Source organism: Colletotrichum costaricense (assembly GCF_030867565.1).
Source record: "Colletotrichum costaricense strain IMI 309622 chromosome Unknown Scaffold_7.1, whole genome shotgun sequence".
NCBI classification, from domain to species: domain Eukaryota; kingdom Fungi; phylum Ascomycota; class Sordariomycetes; order Glomerellales; family Glomerellaceae; genus Colletotrichum; species Colletotrichum costaricense.
In genome coordinates this window covers 1,009,818-1,034,716 of record NW_026848236.1, presented here as the reverse complement: position 1 = coordinate 1,034,716, position 24,899 = coordinate 1,009,818, and the positions used below count along the sequence as shown (strand labels likewise).

Here is a 24,899-nt window from a genome sequence, read left to right as displayed (position 1 = left end):
TTAGTAAGCTCTGCGCTATTATTCGTTATATAAAGAATAATAAGAAAATATATAAGAACTATATTAGGTTTTATATAGAGGACTTCCTCTTTGCGCGCCCCCTGCCCCCTTTTTTAAGTACGCTTATATTATTAGTTACGCTTATTATAGTTATTTATAACTAGCCTCTTATTATGCTACCTATTTTTATATTTTAAGTTATTAACTTAATAGTTATTTTACTTCTTGCGCCCCTTACTGCCCCTACTATTCTTAGTTTTATGGACTTTGAGGTATATAAGGTGCGGTTCTTAGTGCGCGTGCTCGCCCTTTTTATTAATAATATTATAATCTTAGTAATCGCATACTTCGTAAACTAAGAGTTTAAATAATAAGTATAAGCCCGGGTTTTATTTTTGTATATGTATACTTTACGGGGTAAGGTTATTTTAGGAGTTTAGGCCTTTAGGCTAGGAAAAGTTTTATTTTATTTATTTTAAGCCTCCGGGCCGTATTCTAAGTTCTATCTATCGTCTATTTTCGGGTATTAAGTTTTTCTAAGCGTGGCCTAAATTAATTATTTCTAACTATTTTAACTATTTATAATAACTTCTTACGTATTGTAGAGGTTAAGAAGTATACGGAAATATTCGAACTTAGTTTATAAAAGGTTTTTAATAAGTCTATTTATTAGTATATCTTCTATTAATATATAAGTAACCTCGAAGCTACCTCTAGTATGCTCTTATCTTAGTTATATATTCTATATATTAATATAGCGAAGTTAAGTAGTTATTCTTTCTCCTTCCCCTACGACGAGTCGAATCGTTTACTAATTATCGTAGTTAATTAACTATACTTCTCTTAGGTTAAGGGTAATATTTTTAAAAAGGCGCTTTAGAGCTATAGTCTCTTTTATAGTTTCCTTAAGGTAAAAAAGCTTAGCTTCGGTAATTAACGTCGTAACCGTTACTTAGCGTACTAATTTTTATTAAATTAGGCCGCTAAAAAAGAATATTATATATCCCTAAGATAATCGTCGTATTATCTTATTATTTATAAAGCTAGTATCTCTAGCTAGAAATAATAATTACGCACTTAGTATACTACTGTAATAGAACGTAAGATATCTTATTACGTAGAAATATCGGATATAGTAGTTAATTACTTTAATATGGGTTGCGCTTAGGTTAGTTAGGAACCGTAATAATTATAAATAAGTAAAAGCGACGTTTAGTCTAATTATAATAGCTATATAAAGTATATTTCTAACCTTCTTTTAGTAGCTCTTTATTTCTTTTTTTATTACCTACCCCTCGTTTAGTTTAAACTTATCCTAAGGAAGGGGGGTTATTAGATATAGTAAATCTATAAGGTTAAAGCGCTTAGTAACTCGCTCGATATATACGTCGTAGATAAGGTAAACCTTGCGAATAGTACGGTCTCGTAAAATTCGCACTCTAAAGAAATAATTAATCGGTCTATTCTTTTTAAAGTTAATATATTCTTTTATACCGTTAACGATCCCCTAAGCCGCCTCTCGGTCGTCTCGATAGTATAGAATAATAAAGTTATTAACGTAAAATACTAGTATTACCTTTTTATTTGTAGTTTAGTAAATATAGATCTCCTCGTAGTTATATATTATATTTATATTACGAAGTATAGAAGTAAAAGTTTAGAACTAGAGAATTAGCGAGTCTCGGAGGCTATATAGAGTGCGTTAGAGTTTACTTACTTTACTAATAACCTTATATCCCTCTAGGAGTTTAATAATTACTAATTTCTCGCTCTTAAGAAGCGCGTTAAGGAATGCGTTAATAGTATTATACTAGTTAGCCTTAAGGTCGAATTAGGTAGCTATTACTATTATAAGCCTAAAGGCCTTTATAGCGAGCGTCGAAGCGTACGTATTTTATAAAAAGTTAAGTAGTTATATATCCCCCCTTATATATATACGTGCTTTTACCTCGCAAACCTCGTTATTAACGTCGTACTTATAAGTATATACCTACTTTAATAAAAGTAGGATCCCTTATTTAGGATCACGGTTAACTTCCTCCTATATACTAATATCCCTTAGCTTTTCTATTTCTACGTCTATAGTATCCCTAAGTAGCTTCTATAATTACTATAGGAGATATTTAATATTACTAAACTTCTTTAGTAAGCTCTAGAAGTTAACTTTAGTAAGTCGTAATTTCTAAACTCCTCTAGAGCGCTCTAAGTAGGTCCTATAAACTACTCCTTTTACTACTTAATAAAGTATTATATATCCTATACTACTTTCCTCTATAGCTTTTTACTAATTAAGTATAAAAATAAAAAAAAAGTAGTCCTAGTAGCGGTTATAGTAATTACCGTTTTTTATATTCGAATATAAGAGCGTTATAAAAATATTACTATTAAAATATTATAAAGGTCTGCGGGCCTAGTTTAAATGTCTAGGACCTAACGGAGCTTTACTTAGTACTCGATAAGGTAGTTCTTATAAGCTCTGTTTTTATATAGTAATAGAGGTTTATTATAAGGGTTCCTTACTAACGTCGACTTTAGTATTAAGAATTACTTTCTTATAATTAGTACCTCGTCTATTACGTACTCTAGCGTTTTGCTAAGAGCCGTTAAGAATTAAAGGCTCGAGAACTTTTATAGTATATATAAGCGCTCGTAGGGAGGACTATAGACTACGCAGAGCTATTTATAACCTAGTTACTATATCCCCTTCCTTATCCCTACCCCCGAGCTCGCGTAAGAGGGTTATCTTAGGGGTTAGTAGTAATAGTAAGATTATATTAGCCTCTTTAGCCTTATTAACCGTACCCTAGAGTACGTTTATTAGTTACTTAGCGTCCTAAATAGTTAAAAATCTAATAGTAATACTATTTTCGATTATAAAGTTATTTTAAGTATTAGTATTTCTAAAATCTAGATTTACCTCCCCGAGTGCTTAAATTAACTTATCGTTAGTATTAAAGAGTTCTCGTATCTCTTAGATTATTAAATTTACTTACTCGCTTACGATAGCTTACTCCTCGTATATAGAATTATAAAAAACTTTTTTATTAAACTTAATATTCTTTATAATAAATACTTACTCGAGCGCGGGTACCTAAACCCTATATAAGTTATACGTTTTTAGTACATATCTAACTAAGTATCCTATATACCCGTAGAGAAGTATTTTAAACTCTTTTTAATATATACCCCTCTTACGATCCCTATAAAGAGGGTATACTTAGTAGCTATATATATAGAGACTACCAAAGTGCGGGGTTACTAGTTCAGAATCCCGCACTTAGTAACCCGTCTACTACTAGCGTTAATACCGCTTTTACTAATTAATTTCTATTATAATAAGCGAATCTCCTTTATTAGCCTCCCGTAGGGTAATATTATAAATAAAGATTACTACTAATACTATCTCGTCCTATAGATTCGTAAGGAGGTTTATAAAAAGGCACATTTTATAAGCTTTAGTAATTACGAGTTAACCTACTCTTTTTACGTTACCTACGGGTTCTTTCGTATATAAAAGTAGAAGTTCTATTCCGATTCCTAGCTTACTATACTACGTCTTATATACGTATTTAACGTTTATAATTAAGAGGGCGGTCTTATTATTACTTTTAAAAAAGTAGATTAGAATCCCTTTTTAATAACGAATCGCTACCTCGAGGCTCTATAGTACGAAAAGCACTTCCTCTTCTATTTTAGTCCTTAAAAGGAACCCCCTAAGCTACTTACTATATTCGTTAGAAGCTATAAGTATATATTATCGTTTATTAAGAGATAGTTCGAAGTAGAAGAGATCTTAGTATATATAGTACTATAGCCGTGAGGCTTTTCTCGAGGGTAGTCCTCTTAAGACTACTATCTTAGTATCGGATAATATATATACTTTATACTTAACTTATAATAGAGGTTTAATACGCATACCTCGAGTCTTATATAGTAATTAATAAAGAGTATTAGGTCCGAGATAACCTATTTTAAGGTACTAAAGGAGCGCGCTATTAAACCTCTTACGGGTACGTTAATACGAGTAACGGAATTTTCTATAGCTAATTAGTAATATAATACTAGCTAGGCTTTATAAAATACGTTTAAGGTTTATAAAAGAAGGATAGGATTAGAGGAGCTTATATTCGAGGAAGACTAGATTATTCTTTTAGATAAGCTACTTTTTAATAATACTCTTATGAAGCGTTCCCTATTATAATATATAATCTAGACCGTAGTACTAAAGTGCGCTTCTATTTAGTAAAGTTTTTAAGATTATATTAATATAGAATCCCTTGATATAAGCGACGTTCTAGAGCTTTAGATTATAAGTTCCTTTCTCCTTAAGTCCGTTTAAAACGCCCTTTATAATACGAGTACTGCGTATAATAATAAGTAGTATAATAGTTCTTAATTTAATATAGTCGTTATTACCTAATAATATATAACTCTTAGGTTTAAATAGGCTCTTATCGTTAACTAGATATATTACTCTATAGCTATTTATTACTATGCTCTAAGAAAGGGGATAAGTACTACTTATAAGGGTACTAAAAATTACGTTTATTTCTAAGTCCTAACTCTTTATAAATATAGTAACTACGTAGCCCTCGTCCTAGTTTATTAATAAGCTCGCTATAAGTTAATTAGAGGATCCTTTTAAAAACCTAGGTTTCTTAGGGGTTCTATTATTCCTTAGCTAACTAGCTTTCTTAAGCTTACTGTAAAATAATTTCTACTTACTTAATTTAATAGTAGCGAGGACTTCCTCTATATAGCTCTTTAATATTTGTATTAATAACTTACTAGTATTTTAGCTTATAAGTACCTATTCTAATTTTTAGTATACTAAAGGCCGCTACGGGTATGCGCAATTATAAGGGCACGTAACGTTACCCTTATTATTTACGTCGTTAACTAAGTTAGAGCGTCTAGTAAAAGTAGAATAAGCCCCTCCCTAACCTAAAAGCCGTTTAGTATATACGTCCTAAGTTACTAAGCTAAATATATACGCAATCTCCTCGAGGGTTCTAATATATATTCTAAAGGCTATTAATTCGCTAAAGGTCTTATATATACGTTAGCCCTATATAGGGTTGAGTCTAGACTTAACTATAACTAAGAAGTTAAATATAGCGATCTCTTTACTAATTTCTAGAATATTGTACGTTTTAGCTTAGAAATAAGTAAATTACTACTTTTTATATTAACGTTAGGAGTTAATTCCGGTCCTCGTTTTATTAAGGGCTTATTAGTATTCCTCTCGAACTATATTCCTAACTACTACTTCGGAAAGCGTAAATTCCTATTTTAGATATCTAACGATTCGTTATATACTAAACTTAGTACTATCCTTAGTAGCTTTTTAAAATATATATTTATAAAAAGTAGCGTTAACTAATTTTACTAACTACTAAGTAAGGAGTTTAATATGCGTATTAACGGTATTACGTTCCTAAGTCTTAAATTATTCGTATTTAGCTTCGATTTTTTATTATTTTTAAATATTCTTAAGCGTATAAATCCTCTTTATAGGTACGGTATAGGGATAGATTTGTTTACGTAAAGTAGGAGGTATTGTTAGCTTTATAAAAGGAAACCTAGCTTAGTCCTATAGGTTACTTATACTTAAAGAAGTTAAAGGGGTTATGCTAGGAGTTATATTTAGAAGCTATTAGTAGAGGATTTCTTAGTTTTTTTAGTCGTTCTTAAACGCCTTATAGCGTATTTAATAAGCTCGTAGTTCTTTTTTATTATAGGTCGTAACTAATCGTCCGAATTTAAAGGGTAAAATAAGTACTATAAAAGGGTCGAGGAGTACGTCGGAATTTAGAGCGTTTAGGTCGACGTACTTTTAAACCCCGACGCCCTTACTTATAGTACGAAGTACGTTAAACTATTTAGTTTAACTATCTCGGCTAGTTAATTTAGCTTAGGCTAAAGTAGGTGCGAGTATGTCTATTATTTTAAAGAGATTATAAAAATCGTATTAATAAGTGCGTTATCGTAGTATAGGGTCTTAACTAAGAGCTAGGCTTATAATTATTACGAGTTATAGTACGTAATAATAAGTATACGGAGTATAGTAAAAGTAGCTTAATATATTAAAGTAGAAATAGATAAAAAGAAAAGGTCTATATATACGATGTCTGAGATAGATACGTAATTTAGCACGTGACGGGCACTTTGTGAGATGCGGTTACTATCCCTATTACGTGACAGAAAGTAAGTCAAGAATTTGATGTAAGCTGCAATCTACCGCAAGTGATACAAACAACCTCCAAAAATGGAAATGCAAAGCATACTCTTCAAACTCCCATCCGTGATACCTTATCGTAAATACCACAGTCCAAGCCTCATGGAAAAACTAATCCTGCTGCTGCATCGCTTGCTGTAGAGTAAGGCCAAGAGCTCTGAGATCCTCAGAAAGCTCAAGGTAACAATCGCAATGCGGGTCAAGGAACCGCATACGAACAGCTCCACCCTTCAAGGATAATCGTAATGTCTTGGCGCGGGAACTCTGTGTCCATGCTGTGCTTGTTGTTACGTAAACATCAATCCCTCGTTTTTCTGCAACGCGCAACTGCGTCTTCAAAGTCTTCAGGTCGTGACCCGATGCATCCAGACCCAGTTCGGGGAGAATTTGGGTGTCGAGTGGCATGTCGTCATCGTGAGAGTCATGGAAAGAGACTCTCGGATCGATCCCTGTGAAGTTTTGTTCGGCATGGATCCAAATTTCTCGCAAGTTGGGAAAACACAGCAGCGTTTCAGGAGTAAGAGTTTGCGGCCAAATCTGAGTGGGTAGGTAGTCAAACCAAGTCCCTTTGACCCGTCTCACTAGTTGAAAAAGCTTTTCGTGTTCAGGTTGAGGATGAAGTGTGAAAGATGCATGGAAGATGCTATTCCCGTCCGGCGCTATCTCGAAAATGTCAACATTCGGAAGCACACACCCTGGCAGCAGACGGACCCTTTCGTCCATGGATCGAGGATCATACGTGCGTGAAAAGTACGCGACGCGTACCATGTCGTTGGTAACGAAGGTTCCTTTTACCAAGCGTCTGCTGGTTCCGTCAATTCGTAGAAGGTCGCGGATTTGTTTCCATCGCTGCATCTGTATCTTGAAGCCTTTACGGCCCCACAATACAATAGAAAAACTGGACTGCGAGACACTTTGATGCTGTCCGTTCGTGAAATCAATTGTGTAGATTATCTTTTCATGTCTAGCCCTCTCGTAGGCCTCCGAAATCATTGCCTCTACGATGAGGAGGAAAATCTCGTAGGGCAGGTTGATAGGGCCCTTCCGAGCTGGGAAAACTGCATGCAACGATTGAGCAGACATGTTGCTTTTCTTTTAGGGGATGGAGTGATAGGCTTTGTTGCTTGATTGGTGTACTTATACCTGTTTCTGGAGGACTTCGCTCTTAGTGTGTTGAAATTCTGACTATGTTGAGAAGTTTGGTGATGAGAATGTTGGTGATTGGCTGATGTGGTATGAGAGAGCTCCAGATATGACATTGCATCTTGGTATTAGTCCATCTTATACATTAATAAATTTTCATTGGCCTTTTGTGCCTTTGATCAACTATTCTTGGTCTCTCTTGCATTATCATCGCTTAGACAAATCTATTGTACGCGTATCATGGGCCTAGTTCGTCGGTATTATTAGTTGTCGCGTCAGGCATTGATCAGTCCAAGTCATTGTTACACGACTATTGTCTTTAAGACAATAAGGAAATCACCATCTCTTCCTTCGAGGATCTTTGTGCTATTTATTGGGCTTGAACCTTTCTATTCTTGCCAGCATGTCCTCCTAGCATTTTCTCCAAGTAAGTAGTATAGGTACATGATTTCATTCACGTCAGAAAGCTTCCTGGCCACTGTAGCTTTTCTAGACATAGCTCTTTAGATATGCCACGAGGCTCCTGCAGACTCTTTTGAGTCTGGACACTTCTTTCTAATTGAGCTACATTGATACCAGGCGTTTACGATGTCATGGCTCTACGCATATGCAGCAAGTGATTCTATCGCCTCTTAACTATCAATGAACAGCCATGGTCCAGTTTAATGCCACAGAACTGTCGCTAACTATTACTCAACAGATGGCAGATGGCCATATACACTTAATCGCCCAAGTCAGCTAGATGACCACATGAAGAATTTGCCTGCTTAGTTGGAGTCATTGGAGCAAAGGTGGAGAATTAACATTACGAGGTCACCACAGAATAACAATAAAAGAGGCTCGTGAATACAGAAAAGACGAGGTGAGAAAAAAGAAAATGGCTGTTGTAGCTTCAATTATATATGACAGACTCGCTTGAATGTTCCAAGGAACACTAATTCTCCTAAAACCAAGCCTTGACACCAGCCTGAATGGCCTTGAGGAGGCTGAAGTCGTACGAGTCCTCACCCAAACTCCAAACAGCGACGCCACCCAGGCCACGAGCCTTCGCAATCTCATTGAACTTGCGGGTGACAAGAGCAGGAGTATCCCAGGTCCAGAAGAAAGGACCGGCGGGGTCCCAGTACCACTGGCCACCGCTGACCTCATCGGTCTTGCCGTTGGCCATGGCAGTCTTGAAGGAAGAGAGGGTGGAGGTGCCGTTGCAGATACCATAGTCGGACTGGCAGCCATTGCCGCAGTGAGCAGCGGTGGCACCGCAGAATCCGTACTGGGAGCAGCAGTTGCCAGTGGGGCACTTGTAGAAAGTTCCGGCACCGCAGGAAGCATCGGGAGAAGTAGTCAGGTTGGTGGGAGCAGCCTGGAAGTTGGCGGTCTCGAAGGTGACGGCGCCAGACATGCCCGTATCGGTGCCGTCGGCAGCCTCCATGAGCTCGGTGGGGCAGCCGAGACCCTGGGTGCAGTTATAGCCCTTGGCGGTGGTAAACCACTTGGCGTAGAGAGCAAAGCCAAGGTTGATCTTGGCGGGCTCGACGCCAAGAGCGATGTAGGTGTCGATAGCCTCAAGAGAACCCTTGATGTCGGTGTGGTGCTTGGTGATATTGTCGCGGCGGTTCATGAGATCGTAGGTCATGACGGTGAAGTGGTCGACGGCGGCGTTGATCTTGGGAGTCTGGTGCTTGGTGAACGCAATCATGTCGCGCTTCAGGCCCGGGGCGGTGACGGAAAGCTCCATCTTGTGGTGCTTCAGCTGAGTCTTGATTGCGGACAGGAGCAGAGGGAAGGTGTTGATCTCCGAAGTCTTCTGGCTATTTGGCTTCTGGATGTAGTCCGCACCATTGCCACCGGGATATTCCCAATCGACATCTAAGACCACGTTTAGTCGGCTATCATAACAGAAACACGGCGAAGGATCATGCTTCACTTACCGACACAGTCATATCCGAGCTTGACTGCCGTCTCTGCGACGTTGATGGCGTACTTGTGACGGCTCTCGTTGGTGGCGGCCCCAAGACCGAATCCGTCCGTGTCGCCCCAACCTCCGATGGCCATGCAGACCTTGGTTCCGTTGTTGAAAAGAGCGCGAACCTCATTCAGGGGCTTGAACGGCTTGTATTCGCCAGCCGGATCGGAAGCAAAAAGGGACGAGTTGGCGAATGCGGTGATTACGTGGGTAACACCCGAAGTTACGGACTTGTCCGGAATCCCTGCGGTGTGGTACCTAATTGGATCTGTTAGAAAATTGTCTTGGATTCCGGGTGATTGGAGCAACTTACTGGTCAAAGTACATGACATAACGAGGAGCTGCACCTGTTCCTTCGGTGCAGGTAGTGCCGTCGGAGGCAGCCTGAGCGGCCACGGCAGCCACAGAGGCCAAGCCAAGAGATCGGAACAGCATTATTACTATGGTCTGGTATTATTAAAAGAATGTGGTTCCTCAACGAGTGGTTGAGACGGTCAGATTCGATTGACTTGGAGAGGCGTGAAAGCGCTTGCCAAAGAATCTTCAACACATGCGTGGGGAGAGGGAGACGCACCTTCAAATAGCTCGACCCCTATCCGAGGGATACGCAACCGGTCTCGTGTTGACGAAAGTTACACACGGGTAGCGGGACCTGGTGCACATTACCGCTGCCCACAACCCGACTGTTTGGGGGAGCAAACTTCGACGTTTGGTTTGCCTGGGTTGATTGCACTCGTAACGAGTGAACAGGTAGATTAAACGGGCATTTGTTGGGTGGATCACGAGGGGTGATCATTCGCGGGCGGACGCGGTAGTGCGGCACTTCGCGGTGCCAAGTAGGGAGACAAGGCGGGATCGGTTGCGGCCACTGCGAGGCATGGTTAGCAGCGGTGGAGAGTTCAATATATCAAGAAAGTATAAAATGGACGTTTGGTAGAGTCGGAAATTGCGGTTGGACTCGGTCTGCGTTTAGATAGGCTGACTCGCTGGGATGAGCCCTTCCGAAAGACCGTCGACTGAATCGCGCGCTCCAGAAAGTGCTGCAGCCAAGATGATTTCCCAGATGGAAAAAGCTTGACCTAAGCACAAGCCTTCCGGGGTTTCCGTCCGAACTCATAGACACCCTGCAAAGTGGTTCGTGCACATACTTCTCGAACGAACCAGCGCGGCGTTGAAGAATCCAATATTATTTTTGGCAAGTTTGCCATCTTGCTCTACTTCTCACCGTCTCTTCGGGCTTTCGATTTCGAAAAGTTTCAGTGTACGGGGTACATGTGTTAAGTAGCATGAAACTTTGGCTGGCATCGGAAGTATCTGAGAACAAAGTGAGCAACGTCGTTACTTTTGCTTCTTTTCCTAGCAGCCGAGTGCCTTGCTTAGCTTAGTTTGTGGCTTAAAACCGCTTGAGGCTGGAGCTCAGTGCAGCTGCTCTGTCTTTCCTGCACCTTCCATGGGAACAACAAGCTTGTGGCACTTAAGGCAAGCAACAGGATGACACCATGTCGCGTCTGATCGTGCAGCAGACAGAATTTCTTTTGGGTTTCTTCAATTCACACCTTTTGACTAAAAGATCATCGCGTTTCGTGATATTTGATCGTATGAACCGAGCAGAGACATGAGGCAAAGTGGATACTAGTTCACAAGTGTTGGTCGCAGCGCTTGTCCCTTGTCTTTGAAAGCGAGTGAAAAGTGGCGGCACAACTTAATTGCAACGAAGCATTTGTGGCTATGACCTTTATATGCTCCATCCGGGTCTGCTTCATCTGGGTGTTGGGCTTGATCCCAACCTGGCAGAAGGGACAGTGAAACGTGACGTGGTTAACAAACACAGTCATGGTTTGTCGAATAGGGTTGGTGTATCAAGGAGTGAGAAAGTTGGGAGAGAAGTTCGATGTCCAGATAAAAGCCTGGCGAGGAGGTGGAAGTGAGCAGAGCTACGGCCGTGAGTGCCCAACCAGATGGAGAGAAGCCATAGATGGCCCCTACGGAGGTGGCTTGACGACAAGCTATCTCGAGACCTCCCTGACGAACTGTCCATGTCCCGGCTCCAAAGGAAATTCAAGACCTGTGTGATGCCAAATATCTCCAGAGAGCTGGTTGCCCTCGAATATTGACAGTGGCATCTTCTCAACCAGGATCATGACTGTGCGATAATTGAATTGCCTGGACTTTTCGACGAGTGTGCACTCCATTAGTAGCAGTAGAACAGTCATCAAACAGAACGCAAGTTAAGCCCCATCGAGAAGTCCCTGACATGCAATGGTAAGTATGTGGCTTTTACATTCGCTCTTCGTAAACTCGTGTTCTTCTTTCGCTATATTTGGGTAAATGCAAGCAATTTTCTGCTTACTCCACGCGCCTACTGCTGCGCCGTAACTCGTAACATAGAAGTTGCCCCCCTTATTCGAAGTTACAAACAATGACGATAGTAAGGAAACTTTGAACATGCCCTCGTTACAGATATCGGAAGTTGTCAGGTTGCAACATGACTAGGAGTAACATCATCCCAAGGACACTTGAACATTTCCTTTGCCCAGGTTCCCTACTATTCTGGAGGCTCAAGTAACAACTAAAAGTGCTAGTAGTATTCTGATCAATCGTGAAAAGCCTTTGCTATTATTGCCACTCCTTCTATGGTCATCCCTTTCTTAGACCTTCTGGGTTAGAATTCGGAAAGAATAGTTGTAGCGAACTCAGATAATAAAGTCCATACATACTGATTATTACAATATCAGTCAAAACGTGGCCTAGACCACGGGAAGCAATCAATTGTTTCGTTTCTTAATAGAGTCTCTGCGTGAACTACAATTTTTTACGGTGTTCTTATTGTTAAACTTTCATTATTTGATTACATACCGTACGACCCGTATCTGGTCACTCATCATTTTGCCATTTAAGGAATACGTCAGGATGAAGGGCAAGGAGCTAGCCCAGCCTCGAAGATTGCTGTTGCACAGTTCCGGAGTTCCAGTCTATTCAGGATCGTGCGTTGAACTTGAACTTGAACTTTCTGACACAGAGGGCTACGGTAGATAATATATTTCTCATTAGCGTAAGACGCTCTTACTTTTCTCATCTCTCTAAACATCGGAACGAAATCACCTCCCAGTTCATGGCCCCTGAATTCTTCAGTCTATTCTAACAATACTCAGTCTCATTCTCAAAACCATAGCATACAATCACACCAGTCCTAGTGCATATAGCATGATTGCAAACCAGACTCAGAGTATGCTAACATCAACGTGGCAATTACTACAAGAAGCACGAATCGTGTCAAACAACCAAATCTCGGAATTTCTGTTCTCAGAGCTTTCGGTGGGTGATCAAAGCGTGTGTATCGGGCTCATAGCATCCACAACAAGCATGGCCACTCTCCAGCCTTCGTTCTCTTGGTAAATGCACATGAAGATACTCATTCGAAAAGTCATTTGCAACTGCGTGTGAGCTGTTACCGCCATACAAGTACTATTATGAAAACGTCAGCGTCAGAAGAAATCAGCCAGTGTCCATGAGAGTAGAAGCCAAGTTCTCTCTCATTAGCGCTAAAGTTTGACTTGTCAAATTCTCCACCGCTGTGAACTTATTGGTGATTTTGCCAAAAACGCGTCTGAGTCAATCTGCAGTTCAAATTCCCGGGTGCCGAATTCAGGAGCCTACGAAGTCAATAGAATAGAAATGTTGCCGAATTACTAACAGAGCAGCGTCTCTTCTGTCATGTACCAACCCAAATTTTCACGTCGAGTCGTGCCCTAATTTCTACAAACAGTACGGAATGTCCTGCTTTGCGAAGTAGCCTCCAGAGTCATGAATTCAGGGACGTTAGGCAATTTCTGAAGCTTCATGAATCATAGGCTGTTTCAAAGTGACCTACACCGCCAAGTGTCTTTTCCGCTCCAACTGGCCAAACTCTCCTTCCCCCCTTAACAGAATGTAACTAGAGGTTGGAAAAAGGGACACCGTGGAAGAAAAGTTGTCCGTCGTCAAGGTTCATGTCAACAGAATCCTGCTCATACCTAGCACACTGGCGAGCATCAGGGTCTTCTCACGGGCATCGCCGACTTGTCATATCTGATACAACCCCCCATTTGACGTCGTACTGCATCAGTGAATCCCTATACCACCTCAGGTTTCCTGAAATGAACTCTCAGGCCATAGTCATACCTCGACCTCCCAAAAGAGGCCAAGAATCAGCATAAGTGTACCTCTCGCGCTCCCGTAATATTCCGGCCTCTTCAGATCGCCAAGCGGGAAGAGTGGTTTGTATCCGCCGTGGATATCTAAATATGGTCCATCTCAGCTGGGGAACATTTGAGAAACCTTATTCCCCGCTACTACCTTCGATCCAGCGTGAGTACGATATCATAAGAATACTGCTAGATCACAATATCACCCATGACTCCGATCTAAGCCCCAAGACTCACATGTCTCACACTGGATTCAGCAAAACGGCAAAGCGACGAAACCATTGAAACGCTTCGAGGGGATTACTCTTCTAGGTTTACAAGCTCCCTAATAGCCTGATTATGGATGTATTGACTCTCCAGAGGATAATCCAAACCCCGGATAAGTCGTGTTTGAGAGCGTTTCTCCGACAAGCCCTACTACATGTAGGAATCAGGGGCGATGCGGAGGCAATTCCGACGCTTCAACTTCACAGCCGGTATATTCTGGACATACGTAGTCAGATTCAAGATTCGTCTCAACCTCGACAACTGTTCCTTTCAGCCAAGGCCGCTGTCGAACCTCCAGAAGCTGCTTGCATTTTTCAGACCTGCGGGATCATTTTTCTTTACGCTCATTCAAGCAATCTGTATTTCTCTCGGCTAGCATCTCAATCTCGTAAAAGATTTTCCAGTTCAGTCAGTTCAGCCCGAGATCAGATATGTGAAGAAAGCATGGACGTCGACGTATGAGTTGTTGAAGCCATAGAGCTATCTAGAAAGTTTGGATTGAAGGATGCCCGGGAATGTGTCTTTGTCTTTTCGAGGAGGGGCGTGAACATCATTGAGGTGTTGCATTTTACTTTGTACGACGAGCGAACTTGTGTTCAAGAACTTGTCGGGTATCAGTACTCTCTGGACCGGATCCAACGACGACTTTTGCAGTTCTGGCGCCCCAAATATCTTCATCGGGACTCCTGACCACCTCTCGCGTTGTAGTTCATGCATAAAGTATTGCCTCAGATTGCATTTGTCTACTACGTGGCTTCTGCTAGCCATCCGACTCAAGAGGAACGTCGAAATGTAGCAAGCAGAACATTCGGCAACCTGAGCCATTCTCATTTCATGGGCATACTAGACTTTTATGCCAAATTGGTTGGGAACAAAACATTGCGGACTTGTCATTAGCTAATCTATTTCCGAGCAAACCTTGGGTAACGAGCACATCAAAATCCGCCAAAATCACTGGCGGAAAAGATCTGTCATCTTAAGTCTTGGTCCCAGGGAATCCAAGCTTTTGACGATCCTGGACGTCTCGTGTAGATTTGGACTGGCATCATCCCTGTTGACAGGAACTCATGAATGGGAACTCGGACTTTGAAGGAAGCCCTGCACCGAGAGACTTTGTGCTTGTGCATACATACCTCCAATGAGAGGGTTGGTGAAGCTCTCACATATTATCTAGAGACGTTGCAATGTTACACGAGGGAGACTCAGCAGTTATCGTAACTCTGGTCGACCTCCGAGCTTATCGGGTTGTTATGTTGCGCTGAGACTCGAATAATCCCATTTTAAAAAATAAAAAGAATCAACATTGCCCTTCCATAATTGGGCCGCCTTTCTCCAAGCTGATCCCCGGAATCTTGTCCGTTCGTACACTAGAGTCACGGATCATACGGGGACGCATCGATGGGGACAACTTGGCGGCCTCGGCTGTGCCGCACAGTAGTTCCAGAAAAGGCAAGGTTTCCTTCGAAAGGGGTGAAGGTATGAGGTCCACGAATCATGGTTTGCGGCCAGCTCCCACTTTGGAACGCCCACGCAGGATGACTAAAGTCCGTGTCCGGGGTAATTGTCCGGAGATGACGGCCTCAGAAAGGGCCTGGCGTCTTGGGGACGGACCAGATGCGAAAGTTGAGGCTTGGACATCTCATAGCCCGGGAGAGAAGAGATCCCGTTATGACTCGCGCCTCTCACTCATCAAAGAGCGTTTGAGTCGCTGCCGAGCCTCGACACCGTTAAACCGCTCGGCTGGTAACGCGCGCGAAACTCTCTTGATCCATAAGCAGCCAATCCGGTACCAAAGCATCAATTAAGGTTTCGTGTCACCTGGGGCGAGCCTCATTTAGCCGTGGGCAGAAAAGAAAGTCTAAACCTACGTGGATCCCATGGAAAGTAACTCTTGGCGACTTAGCAAGAGCAGGCTCCTGGGTAACTTGTTGCAGAGCGGCGAGAGCGGTGAATTCAACAATTATTGTTGCAGGAGTGCACAAACCAGTCTGTCCAATCATCCTGTACACGCTACCCTAGACTTACGGCTCAATGCAACCAAAGCTTTGATCACAATTTGTCTGTATCGCACAAGTTCACAAGATCTTGATTGGCTCATACATTTCTTGGTTAAGTTGTCAATTCATTCTGATGGACTTCAGACTTGGCAATCGTCTCTTTAATTACTTGAAGAGGGGCCTTACTTATTGCAACTGTTTTTGCTAATCTTCAGGACCGGTTCAGAAGGACAACGAAGCCCTAGTTACTGAAGCTAGCTGCCGGTGGGCTTCTTGGCATCTATCGAAGATACAGGCCATCGTGGAGATGCCCAATTGCAAAATTGCCAGGGACATTGCGAAATCTGATCTTCTTGACTCGACAACTCCTCCTGGTTACTCAGTGGGCCTTCTGGAGACCTCGACACGGGTTCCACCTCTATTCCGCCGAAGACATTGTGCCCCGACCCATGAAGATGCCAAGCATCGTTGATAGCTTCCTGTGCGTCTGCGGGAGAAACCAGCTAAAACGGAAAATCGATGCCGACCTGGCATGGCTTGATACCTCCTGAGGTCTGAAGCACCGCCCCTCTGTTGCTAAATGGGATAGATTTAAGTTCAAGTATATGATATGAACGAGACCTCGTCAATACCGAAGGAAACTTAAACTTGTTTTTGTAGTCTTTGAGACAATGAAAACGTGCCTCCGGCATGTGAATTGCAACCCAATGCCGTTTGGCAGAAGCTATGATGAGGCCCAGGGAGCGAAGTACCAGGTATAAAGAGAGCAGAAGTAAGCTGTCAAGATCGAGAACTTCAAGTCTTTCACAACTCCTCTTCCAGTATATTGTCTTTCACCAGATTTTCTTGGAAATAATTTGTATTTGGAGCTCCATTACAAATATGTCAGCCATCACGAAGTCTTTGAGCGCACTCGCTCGCCGCGGCGCACGAAAGTCAGCCCTTGGCCACCACCGTCGTGACTTGGCAACCGTCACAGACCACAACCTCGCGCGGATGGCTGCCACAATGCCTCCGGGGCACAGAGCCACGGTAGCACAGCTTGAGACATTCACACTTCCTGAGCGTGTCACAGGTAGCCCTGGAGATCGCGCCATGGGAAAAGCTTTAGTTGATGCCTGGCGCCGAGATGGTATCCTCCAAGTCTCTATGAACGACAAGCAGCAGCATATCTTCAACGAAGCCACAGCCTCAAGCAAGGCATTCTTTGCTAAACCCCATGACGAAAAGGCTGCTTGTGTTGACTCTCAGAGCTACTCGGGTTACATCGCCTCCGGCGAGGAAATTACCGATGGCATCGCTGACTACTCCGAGATCTTCACTGTCACTAAAGACTTGGATCTTGCTGAACCCCGCGTTCGCGCAAAGTGGCCCTGCCACGGCCCGGCCCCGTGGCCCGACTACGAAATGAAACAGCCTATGACTACATACATGGACTACCTTGGAGAAAGTGGAGAGAAGTTGCTCCAGCTTGCTGAGTTGGGCTTGAATGTCCCCGCTGGCTCCCTCACAAATCTGACTCAGGACGGATGGCATCACATGCGTATTCTCAGGTAAGTCACAGTCACAGTCGCAGTAGCAGTCAAGTCTTCTCAGGCGCATATCAACTAACACCTATTCTACTAGATTTCCTCCCACCCATAACACAAACGGCAAGGGCAAGGCTGGACGTGGTATTGGCTCTCACACGGACTATGGCCTGTTGGTTATTGCTGCTCAAGATGATGTTGGCGGTAAGTCGAGATCATGAGCGAGTCAGACTTAGCGGAAACTAACACATAGATACAGGCCTCTTCATCCGTCCCCCCTATGACGGTGAGCACTACGCAAACTGGGAAAAGAGCTCAGCTGGAATGGCGGAGGAGGACGACCGCTGGCACTACGTACCCCCTGTTCCCAACGTCTTCACAGTCTTCCCCGGTGATATCATGCAGTACATCACCAACTCCTACCTGCCCTCTACTCCCCATAAGGTCGGCTTGAACACCCGCGATCGTTTCGCCTTCGCCTACTTTCATGAGCCCAGCTTTCAGGCCGTTGCCAAACCTCTGCCAGGATACGATGTCGGCCAGTCTCCCGAGGAGGGGATTCACTACGGCAGTCACTTTACCAACATGTTCCTGAGGAATTACCCTGAGAGAATCACCACTAAGAGAATGCATGCGGAGAATCGTCTTGCCCTCCTCGAGAAGGAGGAGCTCCGAGCCCATTCTTCTCAATCAAATAAGTCGGGCAGAGTTATTACAAATGTCGTACAGCAGACTCAACAGGCTTCTTTGTAAGCTAACGATACTCAATAAGCAAGCGACACAAAATTGTCTTGGATTCACTGGCCTGACGGCATAAGAAGAAAGCGATGGGGGGAAGTCAAATTGATCAGGACTCCTTCAAGCAGAATTTCATTAGATCATTAGACAAAACTTCTGGTAACAGACAACAAAAAGTTTGGCAACAATTCTACGGTTTGAATTAATCTCGAAATCATGTTCTAGCGTTATCCCTTTGTGTCAGTTGTCAATCGTAGTCGTGCTGAATACCCGCCTCTGGACTCAAAATAGCCCGGGCTTCAGCGCATTGCCACTTCAATTATGCAAGTACCGACTACCTATATCATGTTCTGCGGAGTGGGTTTCGATGATAAGCTCTCTGTTGCCCTGTTCGAAATTCTGCTCCAACTAGGACAGATACAAGCTTGGAAGGCAAATTTAGGTTGGAAGTCACATATGACAGTATCTCGTGGCATGCTTTTAAGGGACCAATCAGGCATCCTCATCCGAACCTCGCTCTCCACAACAACTCAAAAGCCCGCCCACACCACCATACTTAAACTTCTCGTCTCTCACCATCTTCAACACTACGATCGAGCAATCTGACATGGCGTCAACAGCAATTCGATTTGTGTCAGGTACCAAGAAATCCCCCTTAGGTACCCTATATTTACAGTGCCATGTAAAACCTGGCGCTTCCCGAGTTCGTGAGGGGGTCACCGCCGTCACAGATGCGACCGTAGAGCTGTGCGTTTCAGCGCAGGCGAAGGAAGGCGAAGCAAATAAAGCTGCTGTTAAATTGCTCAGTGGGGTATGTATCCTAGTCTAGTTTATTTTCCGCTCTGTAGCATTTCCGAACTCAGCGGCAGGAGCCCATCATTTGCGGTTTTCCTTAGTTACTGGTTGCTAACTCAAGTACAGGTTTTGGGCATCCCCAAATCAGACCTCACAATCACCCAAGGGCTCAAGTCAAGAGAAAAAACTGTCGCAGTAGGCAACATTCAAGACGGAGAGTCGAGTATGGCTAAGATAAGGGAGCAGCTCGAGAAGGCCGTGGAAGATGGTTGATGAGGGTACATAGAATGGCGTTGAAATAATTGTGACAGCGGGCCGTTTGTCCCACAGAGAGAGGCATCAAAGTCATCTGTAAAACATGCTTCAGTGCGGCTAGAAGAATGAGTTATACAATTTCTGGTTCAATATTGCTTAATGAAAGACAGGGCAAGATTCGTTGTTCAGCCAGCTGCTGCGCCGTGTCCTCTTTCCATCTATACATGTTCCAGCGTAGCTTACGACCGATCGACGTTGTAAGTCTCTGTCACGAGTATGCCGCCAAGTCTGGGTTCTTGTTCGCCATACCTGTTACAGTCACGTCCCTCAGTCTGCCTGACTTGGCTTTTCCGGAACTCCTCCCCCAAAATCTCTTCATCCGAAGTGTTATCCATCGGTATGTCTCCCCTGCTGACTTGTGTGCGAGTGGAAGATCCTTTGATACCAAGCACAGCATCCTTGAAGCTTAGATCATCAGTGTCCGACTTGTTGGTGGTATCTGTCTTGCTCTGAGGCAGTGGGCGACCGCCTCCGCCGACCATTCCACCGCCAATCGTGCGGAGAGGGACCGAAGAGGATCGTTCTTCATTCTGTTTTTGGTACCCCGAGCTGGCGTTCTCGGACGTGAATCGATGAAAGAGACGCTTGTAAAGCGGCCGGCAAACGGGGATGCCGACACAGATCTGCGACGGTCAGTTTCTGTAAGGTAATTGGAGTCTCGGGTCTTGCTTTGTAGGAATTACCATTGTAATAGCCATCTCAGCAGCTGACCAAACAATCAAACCCACACTGTCTCCTGTTGAGGATGGGTCAGTATTCGTTACAGTTGTTGAGTTCAGGTGTTTGAGGTGGATGTACTCAGGTAGTTCTCCGTATAGAGGCCCTCTACTTCGACAGTACGCTTGATACCTGCTGCTGCAGCACTATTCGATCGAAAAGTTAGCCATATGAATCCCTGAGCGGTGCAGAGAGAAGCGGCTGGTCAACGCACAAAAGTCCGAAGCTCATACTCGCCGCGATAGTGATCTTGTCGCGTTTTGGCATCTGTAGCTTCCAGATAAACACCCAAGGAAATATAGCGAAGAACGTATCGACAAGAATTGTAGACACTGAAGGTACGGTCAGCATGTGTTGACTCTTCATATTGTCTCGGCAGAGATGTAGCTCACCACATAGAATGTACGAAGTCGGCCTCGTATCAATGGGGCAGTATCCTCCCTCAATTCTGCGATCGTACACGTAGTCAAAGGGCACGCATGACAGCCAAAAACAGAGGACCTGTGCTATTGGTTGCAAATGTCAGCGGGACTGAAAAACTGGGCAGTGGGCAATTTTTGTTCGAGGAACATCCAAAGCTGAGACTACTGATAGAGACATGGGCAGTAAAGCCATTAGTCTTAATACTTACCAATAGAGGCGAGTCCCACAAGAACCATTGCTGTCCAGATAGCTATCTTGTGCCATCCGAGTGTAACTATTCGTAGCAGAAAAAAGCCCATGGACCACTTCGCAATGGCCATCCCCACAATGGCGAATCCTTGGCCAATACATTCAAACAGAGTGGCACGAACTACTTCCTCCATGTTCCCGATCTCGTCCGGTGTTTGTCCGAAACCATGGTTGGCTGCTAGATGCGTGAAAATGTTGAAGATAAGAAGAAAAACCTGATGCGTCAAAATGTCAGTCTTGGGCTGGATAAAGCCTAGGGCGAGCCATGCGCGAAGAGAAAGGGAACTTACAAATGCGGCGATGTAGATTTGGTCATCGAGACCATATGATGAAAGGCACACTACGCGCGTATAAATACGTAGAAGAAGAAACAGAAAAACGAGTCCCGTCATAGACCACATGACAGGCAGAGCCCACAAGGCCTCACCGTCCATCGCCATGGTTCAGATTGGCGACAAAGTCAGAAAAACTACTTAAGTATGTAGAAACAGAGTGAACTCTGTCGGGGAAGACGTGTTGTGAATGGCCTCGACCTTGGTGATGAGATTGATAGCTTGCAGAGTATGTTACAGTACGGAGAGGCCACAACTTTCATCAGCTGGAAACCTTTGGCAATAAGTTCCGTCCATAGCTCGTGGAGATGCACCAAATAGATGTTTACAAAGATCTGCCGGGAATTTGCCGACGGTTATCACATCACAATCTAACAGCTGGTCAATTCAACTCCACACAGCTGATTTGAGAGGTACAGCATATCCAAACATTCTCTCACAGTATTATAGGGGCACTGGGATACACACAAGGTTTAACGGCTGGTACGTATCAACCAACACTGCCAGCCATGAGCTCCAAGATAAGACCGGGGACGCGTCTTCGACTCTGCTGGTGTCCGGGACTTGTGACCCTGCCGCATATTCCTACAACCGATCTCTGGCAAACACATAAGGGTGTTGGTTTTCTGTCACCAGGGGCCTTGTTTGCCAAGGTAGAAGGAGGTCCTTGGTGCATTTCCGTCATCCCAAGGGCCCAGATGTCGTTTTTCTTCTGAGACGAAATTTTCATGGTGGATTTGGGGAATCTAATTGCACAGATCGATCTTAGGGGTTTCCGATACAGAAAACACAGCCTTGATCCATAGGTGTTTCTGCAAGACATCAAATAGTGTTAGTCTAGATCATCAACAAAAGACGGAGTTAGCGACGTCTAAACACCAGACGTCCTTCAGTCTATGTCGCCATTAGTAGCGTGAGACATTCAAGCAAAGCTACGCAGACTCTCGTGTTAGTTGCTCCCTGTGGAATCATCCTAGTCTTAGACGAGCTCGGCGGAGGGACACGTAATGACTTCCTCGTCTGTAACCAAATTCACTAGGTTGGTTGGCATTTTGTTCCCTGGCTCTGCTCGTGAACCAACACGTTCTCCAGCAAACTGCGTTTGGGCTCCACAATCTAGATCCCTACTCAAAAAGCAACCGAGCTTCTCAAGCGAACCGGAGCAGGCCAATTTCAATCCCGGTGTAAAAAGATACCCACTGGAGAACCAGGTCCCCGGTTGGCCAAGTCCAAAAGATCCGCCAAGTTTGCTCAAAAGTCGCGGAATCAGCCTCCCGTTCACCCGTCGCCACGCCCGTTGGAACTCACACGTCAGTTGTAATGTTATGTTCCGAATCCTGGAGTCTAGATTGAGTATAGATCCTCGAGAAGACCCTGGCCGTTGCCAAGATTTTGGCCATGGCCAATCATAGCCCTTCTATTGGTGTATTGTGCGTTCAATCGTTGCTATGCAGTTATGCATGAGTGTGATGGTCGAACGTAACACCACGCTGCTACCCGTACAAGCGATCTGTCATTGAATGTACACCGTTCACCATCCTGACTGATTGAGGTCTAATGCAAGAAATATCAACTGGTAAGCCAGCAACACGAACGCTGAGATCATTGTTGCGACCGATTTTGGCGAAGAAAATTGATGGGACACTTGGGTGGCTGGGTTTGAGAACGTGCCCAGCCTCGGAGACCTGAGCTCATTTTATCACATGTAAGAAGCCCAACTCTCCTCACAGGTATGGAGCAAAGGTGCTTGCTAGCAATCGTACCATTGCATCTCGACCCAACATCAGACAGCTGTACGGCGGCATGGCCCCTCCGCCAAGAGCAAGGGTCCCCGCATATCATTTCTACAAAGTTGCAAAGAAGTCGGATGGGATGACACAGGGAAACATGGAGTGTTGCACTTGCAACCAACAGCTTATTGCGGATCTATCTCTACGCAGGGTATCACAAACAACTGGTGTCGCTGCCTCCCTCGTTCTTTCTGCCGACCCGCTTATAGAACCCGAGGGCACGTTGATTCTCAATACCCTGACTGTCATTTGTTCCTCTCTTTTTTCAATCATAACACATACCGGGCCTTCTCGACTCATGTTCGTGGTTGCAACAGCTCTCACTCATTGCTATGGATTCTCTGTCTTCGTCTACTAACGGGACATCGTCCTCGTGGGAGTCCGTCTTGACGAATGCTCAATCCCATAAGGCGAGCATCATGTTGCTCACTCCTACTATCGGCATCGTTCTCTGGTTCTTCGCCTCCTGGAAGACTTCTTCACTGAAAAGATACCCTGGTCCTTTCCTAGCAGGTCAGTCCAGTCTCAAAAGTTTAAACCTACAGACTTCCGTCTATCCACAGAACGGAAGAGACTATCTGCGATGCGAATAATACTTACCGTGCCCTAGGATGGACCAACCTATGGCGTCTTTGGCAAGTCATCTCAGCTGACTATGCCCCTCGAATGAAGAAGCTCCATGAGAAGTACGGGCCCGTAGTACGACTGGGCCCGAATCTCCTAGACATTGACATACCAGAGTTGGTCAAGGTCATCTACAGCACCGACGGAAAATGGACAAAGGTAGGTTCGCCAAACGACTTCCAGAACACTCAAAAACTTATCAATCGTTTCCAGTCAAACTTTTACCAGAATAGCAGTTCCATAATCAATGGCAAGATCACATATCACATGTTCAGCGAAGTCGACAATGTCGAGCACGCCAGATTGAAGAGGCCGGTGGTCCGACACTACTCCGTTCCCAGCGTGCTCGCAATGGAGCCACACATGGATCAGGTCATTGACGAGTTTTGCGATCATCTTCAAAGCCGATTCGTCGACACTGGCAAGACTTGCGACTTTGGTGACTGGTTAGCATACTGTAAGTACAACTGCCATCGCACCTTTCTTGGGCCTACTATCTAGTCTAGTACCCTTTCTCTGACATTCGCATCGCAGATGCATGGGACTTCCTTGGCTACGTCACATTCAGCAAGAAGTTTGGCTACATGGACGCAGGGCGCGACTTTGACGGCACTCTAGCTATCGGAGACCAGTCGATCGACTACCTGGGCCTCTGCGGTCAGATGCCGTGGATGGACTACTGGCTCGACAAGAACCCGGTCTATCCTCTCGGCCCACCAAATATCTCCAACGTGACCAGAATCGCTGTTGAGAACATGACTGAGCGCCTCAAAGGCGAAGATACAAACTTTACGCCCGAGAAGCCGGACTTCCTGCAATATTTCATCGATTCCAAGGGAACGCATCCTGAGATTGTCAATGAGGGTACAATCATTGGGTATCTCCTGTTGAACTGTGAGTTCTACACTCGCCCCGTCTGTCAAGATTGTGCTCGATGGGAACAGGGCTGATGCAAGATTACAGTAATCGCCGGCGCTGACACAACAGCCATCACCATGCGCGCCCTATTCTACTACTGTCTCAAGAACCCCCGCATCTGGAAGCGCCTCGAAGCCGAAGTCGTAGCCAAAATCCCCAGCGACAGACCGGCATCCCACTCCGCCGCCCGCGCCCTCCCCTACCTCGAAGCAGTCTGCCGCGAGACGACCCGCTATCACCCAGCCGTATCCATGACGATGGAGCGCATCGTCCCCGAGGGCGGCCTTGCGCTCCCCGACGGCTCCGTCGTGCCCGGCGGCTCCCTCGTCGGCATGAACCCGTACATTGTGGGCCGCAACAAGAGCGTCTACGGCGAGGACGCCGACGAGTTCCGCCCCGAGCGCTGGCTGCGGCAGGAGGCTGAGGGCGAGGAGGCGTATAAGCTGCGGATGAGGCAGTGGAACGCGGCGGATATTACGTTTGGCGGGGGGTCGCGTATTTGTCTTGGAAGGAATTTGAGTCAAATGGAGGTGTACAAGGTTGTTCCGTCGCTGATTTCGAGATTCGAGATTGAGCTCGTGGATCCGAATGAGAAGTGGTGGACTAGCTCGCGGTGGTTTTACCGGACAAAGGGAGTTGTCTGTCACTTGAAGCGCAGAACCGCAAAGGTGTAAGGC

General features: G+C 44.5%; 8 protein-coding genes across 8 annotated transcripts; 4 read left to right on the top strand and 4 right to left on the bottom strand.

Annotated features, from left to right (window-relative positions):
• Positions 1-6,819: 6,819 nt before the first annotated feature.
• On the bottom strand, positions 6,820-7,321 carry CCOS01_07531 (uncharacterized protein; the record flags this gene model as incomplete). The annotated part of the gene is made up of 2 exons (XM_060455695.1): positions 6,820-6,897; positions 6,950-7,321. 2 exons carry the CDS (start codon positions 7,319-7,321, stop codon positions 6,820-6,822), a joined length of 450 nt encoding a protein of 149 aa, XP_060313587.1.
• A 1,003-nt stretch (positions 7,322-8,324) lies between these two features.
• Positions 8,325-9,779, bottom strand: CCOS01_07530 (glycosyl hydrolase family 18; the record flags this gene model as incomplete). Its single annotated transcript, XM_060455694.1, has 3 exons — positions 8,325-9,247; positions 9,310-9,602; positions 9,658-9,779. The coding sequence occupies 3 exons, from the start codon at positions 9,777-9,779 to the stop codon at positions 8,325-8,327; spliced, it is 1,338 nt and encodes a 445-aa protein (XP_060313586.1).
• A 5,081-nt stretch (positions 9,780-14,860) lies between these two features.
• Positions 14,861-15,191, bottom strand: CCOS01_07529 (uncharacterized protein; the record flags this gene model as incomplete). The annotated part of the gene is made up of 2 exons (XM_060455693.1): positions 14,861-14,965; positions 15,162-15,191. 2 exons carry the CDS (start codon positions 15,189-15,191, stop codon positions 14,861-14,863), a joined length of 135 nt encoding a protein of 44 aa, XP_060313585.1.
• A 1,483-nt stretch (positions 15,192-16,674) lies between these two features.
• On the top strand, positions 16,675-18,074 carry CCOS01_07528 (2OG-Fe(II)oxygenase; the record flags this gene model as incomplete). Its single annotated transcript, XM_060455692.1, has 3 exons — positions 16,675-17,345; positions 17,419-17,525; positions 17,581-18,074. 3 exons carry the CDS (start codon positions 16,675-16,677, stop codon positions 18,072-18,074), a joined length of 1,272 nt encoding a protein of 423 aa, XP_060313584.1.
• Positions 18,075-18,666: 592 nt separating this feature from the next.
• CCOS01_07527 (uncharacterized protein) lies at positions 18,667-19,127 on the top strand (the record flags this gene model as incomplete). The annotated part of the gene is made up of 2 exons (XM_060455691.1): positions 18,667-18,870; positions 18,981-19,127. The coding sequence occupies 2 exons, from the start codon at positions 18,667-18,669 to the stop codon at positions 19,125-19,127; spliced, it is 351 nt and encodes a 116-aa protein (XP_060313583.1).
• A 221-nt stretch (positions 19,128-19,348) lies between these two features.
• Positions 19,349-20,998, bottom strand: CCOS01_07526 (uncharacterized protein; the record flags this gene model as incomplete). The annotated part of the gene is made up of 6 exons (XM_060455690.1): positions 19,349-19,792; positions 19,853-19,905; positions 19,968-20,032; positions 20,101-20,218; positions 20,279-20,392; positions 20,518-20,998. The coding sequence occupies 6 exons, from the start codon at positions 20,996-20,998 to the stop codon at positions 19,349-19,351; spliced, it is 1,275 nt and encodes a 424-aa protein (XP_060313582.1).
• A 401-nt stretch (positions 20,999-21,399) lies between these two features.
• Positions 21,400-22,211, top strand: CCOS01_07525 (uncharacterized protein; the record flags this gene model as incomplete). Its single annotated transcript, XM_060455689.1, has 3 exons — positions 21,400-21,553; positions 21,784-21,803; positions 22,011-22,211. 3 exons carry the CDS (start codon positions 21,400-21,402, stop codon positions 22,209-22,211), a joined length of 375 nt encoding a protein of 124 aa, XP_060313581.1.
• An 801-nt stretch (positions 22,212-23,012) lies between these two features.
• Positions 23,013-24,896, top strand: CCOS01_07524 (uncharacterized protein; the record flags this gene model as incomplete). The annotated part of the gene is made up of 5 exons (XM_060455688.1): positions 23,013-23,193; positions 23,291-23,463; positions 23,518-23,761; positions 23,839-24,198; positions 24,268-24,896. The coding sequence occupies 5 exons, from the start codon at positions 23,013-23,015 to the stop codon at positions 24,894-24,896; spliced, it is 1,587 nt and encodes a 528-aa protein (XP_060313580.1).
• Positions 24,897-24,899: the final 3 nt, after the last annotated feature.